The 12,267-nt window shown below is 37.1% G+C and overlaps 1 protein-coding gene across 1 annotated transcript; it reads left to right on the top strand.

The window, feature by feature from the left end:
* Window positions 1-243: 243 nt before the first annotated feature.
* Window positions 244-9,286, top strand: LOC131535624 (CMP-N-acetylneuraminate-beta-galactosamide-alpha-2,3-sialyltransferase 1-like; the record flags this gene model as incomplete). Its single annotated transcript, XM_058768271.1, has 4 exons — window positions 244-366; window positions 3,398-3,666; window positions 8,764-8,957; window positions 9,107-9,286. Coding segments are annotated over exons 2-4 (605 nt in total), but the record flags the coding sequence as incomplete, so codon positions are not given.
* Window positions 9,287-12,267: the final 2,981 nt, after the last annotated feature.

The following is a 12,267-nucleotide window of genomic DNA, read 5'->3' as shown; positions in this document are numbered from 1 at the left end:
GTCAAAAATTGTACCCCTTAAAACTCATCTTTGATCATCAAAATAACATATTTAAATGTTTTTCTTGTGAAAATAATTTTCTCATGCCTTAAAATAGCTTGAATGTAACTCTACACCCTTGCCCTTACTACATGCAGAACATATGCAAATTAGCCCCACCTCCACCTCCACCTCCTTAGTCACACCAGCCAGGGCCTCCTGATCCACAGATAATGAATGATAAAACTATGTTTTGTCGTTGAAGTTACTTACTTGACGATGCTGTGTCCTCAACATGCCTCGAAGACTCGAATGCAGCCAAGCTTGTGATTCTTAATTCGCAACTGCGAGCAATTAGTGTGAAGAGCAGTCACCGATGCAGGAGAGGTGGGTCTGACTCGGCTACTTTTACACTGTTGCTGCGCGTTATTATTTAAGTTAGTGGTTCTAAATTCACGTTAAACCATGGCTTCATGGGTTTTTGTTTTTGTTTTTGTTGTTGTTTTTTTGCGCTATTTTATTTTAGTTTTTGCTGGTAATCCTATTGGTATATTTTGCATGCAATCTCTATGCTATGATCTCTATGTTGTTTGTATAAATGGAGAAAGGGATATGCTAATGATAGAAATATATCCCTTGACATGATTGGTTATTGAATTTTGTGATGTAGAAAACCGAGGGCTGTTTCAAACCACATTTCTGGGACTGCCATTGGGAAACTACAGTTTTAAGGAGAAAATACTCAGCAATGGTGTTGATTAATGGATTGGCACATGTTTGTCTAAAAGCAAATTAAAAACAGCACATAGACAAATAAACAACATTAACAAAATTCACTACAGGGGGACATTAACGCATGCGGTAATTTGCGCTGCTCTTGGTAGATTGCACTGGTCATTATGGAAATGATCTGGCTGCTTCTGTCTTCTTTAATGTGTGCATTGTCAGTAAATCACATGCAGAATTTCACTGTATGAACATGTAAATAGCCTATAAGAATGTAACCATAAAAGTTATTCACTAGGAAAACATCCCATGTGCACAGACCTGATTGATAATGGATTTTGTTGTGATTTATCTTTTCATTCATAAAGCCCAAAGTATACATTATAACTATTATTTAAATAAATACAAATACAATTGCAATGAAAAAGTGCACTAGAGCACTAGACAAGGATGAATCTTTCTAGTGTGCATGTGTTGAGCACCTCTGTTCACACATGCTAATGGAGTTACTTTGAAAGGCTATGTGTTCAGCTGTGTATGTATGCTAACGTATGCATGAAAAAAAAAATACAAAGTACATTCTGGGTTTAAATAAGGGTGCAAAGGTGGGGTGGTGCTAACAAAATAAATTTCTCATTTGACTCAGCAGTGGTGAGAGGGACAGATGTGAAGTTTGTGAGAAGGTTCTGAGAGATCTGGTCTCTATCAGCTGTGGACATAGTTTCCACAGACAATGCATCAGGTTGCACCAGCTGGACGTACACACGGTTGTAAGACTAGGCTGGATGTAAAATGCACTTTAAGTCATGCGTAGAATTTATACCCGTTGCACCATCTCGGCGTAGTGCTATGTCTGACACTAAATCTTACATAATGTTTATGGTCTTTTCGGGCAGGATAAGCGATATCAATCACGACTCTCGTGTAGACCAGGGTTCCTCAAATCTTTCCCTGGAGGGCCAATCTGCTGCAGAGTTTAGCTCCAACCCTGATCAAACTCACCTACGTGTGATTTTCTAATGATCCTGAAGACACTGATTAGCATGCTCAGGTGTGTTTGATTAGGGTTAGAGCTAAACTCTGCAGGAAAGTGGATCTCGTGGGCCAGATTTGAGGATCCCTGGTGTAGACTATACCGTACTGCCGACAATAATTGACCTTATAAAAAATATTTCTGTACAGTTTGTAATTATGCAGTAAAATATTACATATGATGGGATCATTAAAATAAACTGTACCATTTGACATCTTCCTTGAAAGGACAGTAAATGCTTGGAAATATTTCACGTCTTTAATTCCATTCATTTGTAGCGTGCCTGCCATCCAATAATCGCAGTAAGTTTTGTGCTTGTTACAGAAATAAAGTATCAGGTTTAAAATTCTGTCACTTTTATCACAAAATGCAAACTATAAATGTGATTTTTCAGCCACAGAAAGATGTCAGTAAAACACAAAATGTCAAGTAAAGTCACATTTACCTCAGGAAAGACATTCATTGTACATAAACCCGATAGTCAGCTAGAAAAAATAACTAGAGAGAAGCATTGTATTATATTCATTATACTTAACCTGCCGCCCTCATTTTTAATGTTTGTTTTAAGAAATCTGTAATGGGAACGTGCAGGGAGAGTTCAGATATAAAAATGCGGACTTGTTAGAAAATGTTTCCTCATACTTGTTCGTAGATCTGTTGTTTTATCTTGTTTGCTGCTAGGAAGGAATACTGTGTTTCCTACCTATTTCTATTCTGCATTTTCGTTGAGGTTTATACTTTTGATTGCACTTACTGGTAATTAGAATAATTTGATGAATAGCTCTATTAGCTTGAATGCTTCTCAGTTGACTGTGCGAGCAGCCTATGGTTTGTCTCCTAGCTCAAATTGCAATTGTTTTATTTTTAATATGTTAACCAATTTTTAATAAAAGCTTATTTCTATATATGTCTAAATAACAGAAATTGGACAGTACATATAATTTTGTATCTGTCAATGTTGACACATTAATTCAAAGTGTCTTGTGAGAAAGAAATGGAAAAAGCACCTCTGAACATGTTTAACAGGTTAAGCTGAAATAATTCCTAGATTCAGTCATGTATATATATATATGTGTATATTTATTTATTTATTTTTGCCATAGTATGTATAAAACATAGAAGAGGGCGTGTGAGAAATCAGGTCAAACATGCCTGCTGTTGCAATGCTAGTATTTATAGTATGAAAGTGCACTGTGCTGCTTAGTTTCTTTTTACACCCGACTCACTGTATTGTACTGAGTACTCTTCTGTGTCTTAGTAACCTAAATTCTTCAAAATAGAGGTAATTTGTTAACAGATTCTTCTTGCAGGTAACATATCTCTGGACAGTGTTTCAGTTGTATCAGCCTGTTTGTAGTTCTGATTCTCTTCAGAGTGAACTATAATAGTAAATGAAAGTAATATTTATCTTAAATGGTTAAATTGAACTACACCCTAAGCCTACAACTTAGCCTAAGGCTTTCTATTTATTTATTGGGTCACAATTATACTAATTTGAACAATTATACTGATATTATGTTAATTATAGAATACAATAACTCATTTGCCTATAATTATTTTTCCTGTGCAGTTTAAGCCAAAAATGTGTAAGAGAGAGTGTAAAAACTAAACAGAAGACATTGAACTAATAAGACTTTTTCTTCCTTTCTCTGCTTTCAGAGAGAACACTTCTAACCCATTTCATTCAAACAACAAACATGAATAACAAAAAAACTATTCGACATTTCATTGTGTTTGTCAGCGCCGCCTGTATTGTTCTCTTCTATCAAATGTCGACCAGGAGTTTTCTCAAGGATTCATGTGTGTGTAACTGCGCAGTGGATTTGGAGGGTCGTTTGTGGTTTTCTCAGCGATATAATCCCTCTGCTAACGTGACACTTAACAGCAAGAACAGCCCACTGGATTTCCATACGTATTGGTGGTGGAAGGTAAGGACGAGTTTGAATCGCAGTGTGTAACAGTAGCTGTGCTCTTCATTAATCGGGCTCTGAGGTTTATCTAAACTTATTTTAAACAGCAGGCTAATTTCACCAGTTTCTGCCCAATTGCTAGAAAGAAAGAAAAAACAAGGCACCCTGCACAGGAAAAAAAAAAAATGATTCATTGAATTTACTTGAATTTTCAGGTAAGTGGTTGCAATCAATTTATTTTAGCTACATTTAAATAAACAAATTTAGTTGACTAACTTTCAATATTTTAAATATATTTAAATATATCTAAAATAAATTGTTTGCAACCACTTACCTTAAAACAAAAATTTAGTATCATTTTTTCAGTGTGAGCTCTCGGCTCTCCCAGAATCTGAAGGTGTCTGACTTCACACAGTAAGAAGCATACTGACTGCCCACATAGCAATTGTCATCTGGGCCAGCTCTGGGCCAAACACGCAGTTACACTCGGCCCGCATGCAGCAAATAATTACGGCCCTTGATTGGCCCAGATCTGGAATACAGACATGAGCCACACATGAGCCATAACTGGGCCAAATCTCAGCCAAATAGTAACTTATAACCAGCCCTGAACTGGGCCAGAACAAGTTTTAATAGTGCTACACAATCTCAGCCTTCAGTAAACCACATAGAGACCAGTCTTTAACCAGAAACCCCAAAACTGAGCCATTAAAAGGCAACTCAGCCACGGATCCATCAACAGGCAGTTAAACCTTTAGACATTAAGCATCTGTAATTCACACTTCTTTAGATTGTGAGGGAAAGACTTTCTGGCTCAGCTGAGTCTCAAACCAGATATCTTCTTGCTGTGAGGAGACAGTATTTCCCACTGAGCCACTTCTGCTGCGCTTAGCCACAGACATGAAATACAGGTACAGACATTCACAGGTACAGAACTCTGTTTGGAGAGATGCTGAAATGTACAACATACACAGCAAAATCCTCAGTGAACTCTGCACACAATGTTAAAGGAAACACTAAAGTAGTGTTGAAGTTCATCAGATGAACGATCAAATTAAATGATCAAATAACTGATGATTGAGCTTTTGGTAAAATCAACTGCAAGTCAAACACATTAAATCTCTGAAGATCTCAGCAGAGGAGGATTAAACAACTCCACAAACAGCATCACCAGCTTCATTCATTACTAACCAGACTGACTTTATTTCTGTCAGATGTCTATAGAAGCTCTAATTTATAATTAATTGAGGTTTAGATGTTGATGTTTACTTCATTTGAAGTCACCATTGTGGTGGGCAGTGTTTGCTTTAGTTGGGATCTTGTTCCTCATACTTCTTGTGTTTAGCTTTTTTTTGGCTGCTTTAACCGTGTGTCTGTAAAACTGTAAAACTGAAAGCCAAGATAGAATGCGATCAGGTACTATCTTCTTATCTTGATGTGATGAAGTCATAACAAAATAAGTATCTAATAACTTTAAAATTTCATCAGTAGTTCTAATGGTGTTTTGATTTTAATTTTGTTCCCCTTTGACGTTTATAGAAACCGACCTTCTGAAACTGCAGCATAGTATACTAAAAGCATTAAAATGATCACACATCCTGAAGACAGACATCAAGATTTTGCATATGAATCACAACAACGGTGACAGTCAAAACGAAAAAGCTTCATGTTGCGCAATGCATGATGGGTGGCTTCATAGTACAAAACTCGCTTCTTCCTTAATTCCATATCCTGGATTCCCAAGCTTTTTGGTTTTGATTGTAACCACTGCAGCGACTCATATGCAAAATCTTGATGTGTGTGTGTGACCACATGACGCATCTGCTCAAATTAGCATTTTGTGCACATGCATTTTACTCACTTTCGGGATGTGACTACAACATTTAAAACAAAACACCATTATTAACGAAATTTCTTAGATGCTTGTTTTGTTATGACTTCATCATCACATCAAGATAAGATGATCTCATTCTATCTTGGCTTTCTTTGCCACAACAACCGATTTTTACAGACACACGGTTAAAGCAGCCAAAAAAAAGCTAAACACAAGAAGTATGAGGAACAAGATCCCAACTAAAGCAAACACTGCCCACCACAATGGTGACTTCAAATGAAGTAAACATCAACATCTAAACCTCAATTAATTATAAATTAGAGCTTCTATAGACATCTGACAGAAATAAAGTCAGTCTGGTTAGTAATGAATGAAGCTGGTGATGCTGTTTGTGGAGTTGTTTAATCCTCCTCTGCTGAGATCTTCAGAGATTTAATGTGTTTGACTTGCAGTTGATTTTACCAAAAGCTCAATCATCAGTTATTTGATCATTTAATTTGATCGTTCATCTGATGAACTTCAACACTACTTTAGTGTTTCCTTTAACATTGTGTGCAGTGTTCACTGAGGATTTTGCTGTGTATGTTGTACATTTCAGCATCTCTCCAAACAGAGTTCTGTACCTGTGAATGTCTGTACCTGTATTTCATGTCTGTGGCTAAGCGCAGCAGAAGTGGCTCAGTGGGAAATACTGTCTCCTCACAGCAAGAAGATATCTGGTTTGAGACTCAGCTGAGCCAGAAAGTCTTTCCCTCACAATCTAAAGAAGTGTGAATTACAGATGCTTAATGTCTAAAGGTTTAACTGCCTGTTGATGGATCCGTGGCTGAGTTGCCTTTTAATGGCTCAGTTTTGGGGTTTCTGGTTAAAGACTGGTCTCTATGTGGTTTACTGAAGGCTGAGATTGTGTAGCACTATTAAAACTTGTTCTGGCCCAGTTCAGGGCTGGTTATAAGTTACTATTTGGCTGAGATTTGGCCCAGTTATGGCTCATGTGTGGCTCATGTCTGTATTCCAGATCTGGGCCAATCAAGGGCCGTAATTATTTGCTGCATGCGGGCCGAGTGTAACTGCGTGTTTGGCCCAGAGCTGGCCCAGATGACAATTGCTATGTGGGTGGTTGTGCCTTCCAAACCTATGACAGCACAGAATATGGCAGAATAAGTCCTGCTTTCTAAATAAAAGAGCCAGTCACCAGTTACTGTCAGTCCAGCTGCTGATAGAAGCTCTGGTTTGCACAGACACCGTTCGTGTCCTGAAGGATGTGCTCAGGATTTGGATTAACCTGACATATATGCTTCATAAATGAAATATACAAAACATCATTTATGTTGTCGCGATTGTATTGCTGATTTGGAATGTGCTACCTAAATGTGAGTTTGGCAAGTGCTTGTGATTTTGAGATTTTGAATGTTTCCCCCACTCACATAGACAGGAGCTGAGCAATATGAGCTCACAAAAATAGCTGCCGAGAAGCGTTTCAAAAACGAGCTGGCTTAACTATCCACACAACCGTTGTTACAGCAGCTACATTACTAAACATTTCTAAACGTTTACAGGTGATGAATAGTTTAGATTGGGTACTGCACAAACATGAACAAATAATTATTAAATGATTTTTAAAGATGTGTAAATAGTAGAAGTCTACATCAAACAAAAAAACAAATATATGACCTTTACAGGCTGTGATTATGAGTTAATGAATAATATATTAGCATGAATAGTTTGTGAAGTGCTTAAAATTACTAACTTAAGCTATTTTTTCACAACATTTGTAAATGGAAGAGCATTTGGTAATATGTGAAGTTTAATGACATTTGTCAGCATTTGTTAGCATTATTAACGATTAAAGGCTTCATTGCTAATCATTACAGTTTTTCTCAGGCTTTGGTGCATTTCTCAGATCAGAAACGAACTGCTCAAAACTACTTGTTCATCCTCCCACATCATCGAGTCACTTGTGCACGTCATAAAAAGTTTCTCATTCTTTTGAACAAGTTGTGATTGCTTTGGTACATTCATGCAACTGATTATGTACATGTGTCTGCGGTTTCCTACGTTATCAGTTGCTAATATCATGTTGCTCAACATGTATTATATAGTTCTCTGTGCTATAGTCTTACCCTCAAAACATCGTCATTAGTTCATCGTGTAAGTCATTACATGCAGAATGGTTGATCTAGTTGTCATAAACTGTCAAGCATATGTTCTACGCATTTCTTTTAGACTTTTGTAAATTTGGCATGAATTGTTGAAGTGAATCTTGACTCTCACTAATGAAGAGAATACAGATCAACCGATGATAAACCACTTCTCTGAAATAACTCAAAGGTGCAGCTCATGAACCTTCAATTGGAAAGCATATATAGACAGAGGACGACACAAGAGTTACACATTCTGACAGTGGATGAACATCCAGAAAACGATCAGGATCAACAGCCGAGATGAAGAAGAGGAGTAAGGATGCGTGGTGGAAGGATACAGAGGCAAAACAGAGGAAGAGGCAGAAGAGGCCAAGAACAGAGGCGCATATCAGACGAAAGAAGGGCCGCTGTGGACCATGCTGTCAATCACGGCCTTACGATGGCGGACGGGTGCAGCTGAATATTGGGAGATCAACCATATCCTCAATAATTAAAACATTTCGAAACAGTCTCTTTCAATCAATATCCCACACACAGTAATGTGTACATTTGTAATTTTGAAAGAATGTATGGCACACATAAGAATCACAGCCTTCTGCATTTCAGTACAGTAACTGTCATCCAAACAGTTGCCATAGTTTACATCAGGTAAATAATCAAAATATTTAGTTCATCTCTCAAAAGTAAGTAAGTTACAGACTTTTGCAGGTAATCTATTGTGTGGTGCTGTTTGTATGAATTGTTTTGAGAAATGCACCAAAGCGACTGAGAAAAACTGTAATCAGTATGCATTATAATTCCTGTTAAAATCATTTGTAGATTTTTAAGAAGTACATGAGCATATGAACTGAAAGTGTAATGACATTAACTAAAGGTCCGTTATGAAGCTTTTAAATCATTATAAACCATCTGTCAAAATCACCTGAAGATTTTCAAAAAGTAAAATTGAAAGTTTAATGACATTTTTAAGCCTTTTAATTTACATTACAGTTTCTTTAGTACTATTTTTACAAATAAGGTGTATATTTTCAAAATTCTTAGTACAAAAATGCAGACTTTGTGAAATATATTACAGCAAAACAATAATCAGTTTTACTCCTAATTTTTGTCTTTTGTCTTGTTTAAAATATTCCACAGAGCCTACAAAATGAATCAACTGTAGCCAACTACACAAAAGTGGTGGAGGTGTTGTTTTTGCTCTTCCCAGATAAAGAGCACTACTCTGACAGCAGTCCCAGGCGCTGCAGGACCTGCGCTGTGGTGGGCAACTCGGGCAACCTCAACGCATCCCGTTATGGAGCGCTCATAGATTCACAAGACTTCGTTATAAGGTACTAAATGAGTGAAGTGTCTCACCTGTTTCAAATCTGTGTGATGTCAGAATCTTCTCCTAGTTATAAATTATAACTTTTGCTTGTGCAAACATAAATACTCTTATGATGATACGCCCAAAATTTGTATATCTGTGTTTTTATCTCAGGATGAATGAGGGCCTGACAGAAGGCTTTGAGCAGGACGTGGGGTCTAAGACCACTCACCGCATCATCTACCCCGAGAGCACCGTGGACATGGACGAGACGACCCACCTCATTCTGCTGCCCTTTAAGATCCTGGACCTGCAGTGGCTCATCAGCGTCTTCACCTCCAAACACATCGATCTGTGAGATCTGTTTCTCATGCTTGTGAATTCAGCTTTACTGTAATGCTGCCACATTAACAACATCTGCTGCTGGAGTTTTGTGGATGTATAAATCCATCTCTTCTAGTGTTTTCATTTGGTTGTTTTCAAGGGGTGGCTGACTTTTTTTTTAGGTAATATTTTTAGGAAAAACAGCTCATTTAGCATCAACATCACGCATTTCTAACCTCTTTATGGGATCTTTATGATAATATCCATAAATTTTCCCAATAGAAACAACTAGTCACAACTAGAAACAATGGCCATATGGAATACCAGCTTAAAAACTTAGTGAATATGATTTGGTTTGAAAAGGCCTGTTGTAAACTAAACTATTTTGGTCAGCTTAAAAGGGTCATGAACTGAGAAACCAACATTCCCTTGATCTTTTGACATATAAGAGGTCATTGTACTATAAAAACATCCTGTAAGTTTACATTTACATTTAGTCATTTAGCAGATGATTTTATCCAAAGCGACTTACAAATGAGGACAATAGAAGCAATCAAAACCAACAAAAGAGCAATGATATGCAAGTGCTGTTAGAAGTCTCAGGTAGCTTAACGTACAACACGTAGAAACGTTTTTTGTTTGTTTGTTTGTTGTTTTTTTGTATAATAAAAAGAAAATGTAGAATAGAAAAAGAATAGAGCAAGCTAGTGTTAGAGGCTTTTTTTTTTTTTTTGCATTTGCTAATTGTATAATAAAGAAATTAAAACAAATAGAGAGAATACAAAAATAATAGAGAAGCTAGTGTTAGTAAATTAATAGTAATAGTTAAAGTTTTTAGTTTTTTTTTTTAAGAATATAATTAGAATAGAGAGTGCTAGAGTTCAAGGGTCAAATAAAGATGGAAGAGATGTGTTTTTAGCCGTTTCTTGAAGATGGCTAAGGACTCAGCTGCTGGGATTGAGTCGGGCAGGTCACTCCACCAGCTGGGAACAGTTCATGAAAAAGTCTGTGAAAGTGATTTTGTGCCTCTTTGGGATGAACAATAGTTTGATTTGTTTCAGTTCACCTGCAGAACGCAAGCTTCTAGAGGCACGTAAGTCTGAAGTCATGAATTTAGGTGAAGGGGTGCAGAGCCAGTGCTGGTTTTGTAGGAAAACATTAATGCCTTGAATTTAATGCGAGCAGATATTGGTAGCCAGTGCAGATTGATGAACAGAGGCGTGACGTGCCTTCTTTTCGGCTTATTAAAAATTAATCTTTACTGGATTAATTGTAGAGGTTTGATAGAACTGGTTGGAAGACCTGCCGAGAGAGCATTGCAATAGTCCAGTCTGGACAGAACAAGAGCTTGAACAAGGAGTTGTGAAGCATGTTCTGAAAGAAAGCCTGATCTTCTTGATGTTGAATAAAGCATCTGCAGGACCGGACAGTTTTAGCAATGAGGTCTGAGAAATTCAGCTGATCATCAATCATAACTCCAAGGTTTCTGGCTGTTTTTGAAAGAGTTATGGATTCGTTTACAAACAAGGCACAATTCAATGCAGGATTTTCAGAAAGACTGAAGCTAAAAGATGATGTGAGACTATATTGGATCTGACAGTAACGTCGCAACACAAGTGTGATTAACTGTTTTTATTACGTGATCACTATTGCTTTGTCTGTTAAACAGACCGTTTGATACGAGTATTTATGTGTTTTTGATCTAAATCTATCAGTTTTTTCCTCAAACTCATCATTCCTAACATATACAGCTTTTTTTTAAGAACATAAAAGGTGAATTGTGAAGAATACTCTGGCCACTTTTTTATATACAATGTAAGAAAATGAGAACTGGGACTGTCAAGCTCCATGAAAGCACTATATGACGCGCTTATTTTTCCAAGTCTTCTGGAACCAATTTTGTGTGACAATCAGTCAAAATATTGACTGAAGAGAGAAGTAGTGATGTCCGATTTATGAACAAATTGTTACATTTTGTCAATTAAAAAAAAAAAAAGGTCATTGTCAATAAATCAGTTGATCCAGTTCATTAAACCAGTCCAAATGACTCATAATCAGATGGATTCAATTCTTCAGTCAACTCACAGCCCACTGGAGGAGATGATTATCAGAAGATTTGGACCACGTTTGCGATAATTAGGGGCCAAGCCCAGAATGGGCTGTAGCCCCTATTGTAATCGTATGTTTTTCTTTATTATTATTATTATTATTATTATTATTATTTTCGTCCAATGGCAGTCTATGGCAGCCCTATGAAGGGAAAATAGGAAAATGATGAAAATTGGCACAGTTGTAGAGATGGCCATGACTAGTGATCTGACCAACTTTGGGGTCTCTAGAACCAACTCTATAGCGCCACCACCAGTTCAAAAATTCAACATTGAAATGGTAATAACTCACAAACCCCTAATTCTAGAAAAATGAAACTTAGTACACCTGATTAAGCTCTTCGTGCTGAACACATTCAATAGCTTACATTAAGACTCCACCCATTACAGTAGCGGCCATTTTGAAAAGTACAGTATTCTGTCTTTTCGCTACTCCTTCAAAATTGATCCAATTCTTCTGAAAATTGGCTCAGATGATCTTTGGACTGAGCCGCACATAAATGACTGAACATATTTTTTTTATTCATGTTTGTTCAAAAGTTATGATGTTGTGAACTTAACGAGGTCGACCCAAAATTGGTTCAGAGGCTGTATCTCGCCAAACTTTGATCAATCGAAACGAAACTTGGTACGCATCATCAACACCATGATCTGAGGGTCCATGCCAAAGTTGGGAATAGCGCCACCTATGGGTCGTGACATACCAAAATTCACATTTTCGCTTATAACTTTTGAACAGTCAGTCAGAAAAATATAATATTTATGTCTATGGATTCCTTGGGTCATGCCGATTCTGACGTTGTCTCATTTGTCATTTTCCATTAATGTACGTATCAGCCATATTGAATTAAATGAAAAACAGTTTTATTGCTACTCCTCCTTCAAAATCTGTCCAATTCTTCC

This window comes from Onychostoma macrolepis, unplaced genomic scaffold (genome assembly GCF_012432095.1).
Source record: "Onychostoma macrolepis isolate SWU-2019 unplaced genomic scaffold, ASM1243209v1 Scaffold56, whole genome shotgun sequence".
NCBI classification, from domain to species: Eukaryota; Metazoa; Chordata; class Actinopteri; order Cypriniformes; family Cyprinidae; genus Onychostoma; species Onychostoma macrolepis.
This window is presented reverse-complemented; position numbering and strand designations above follow the sequence as displayed.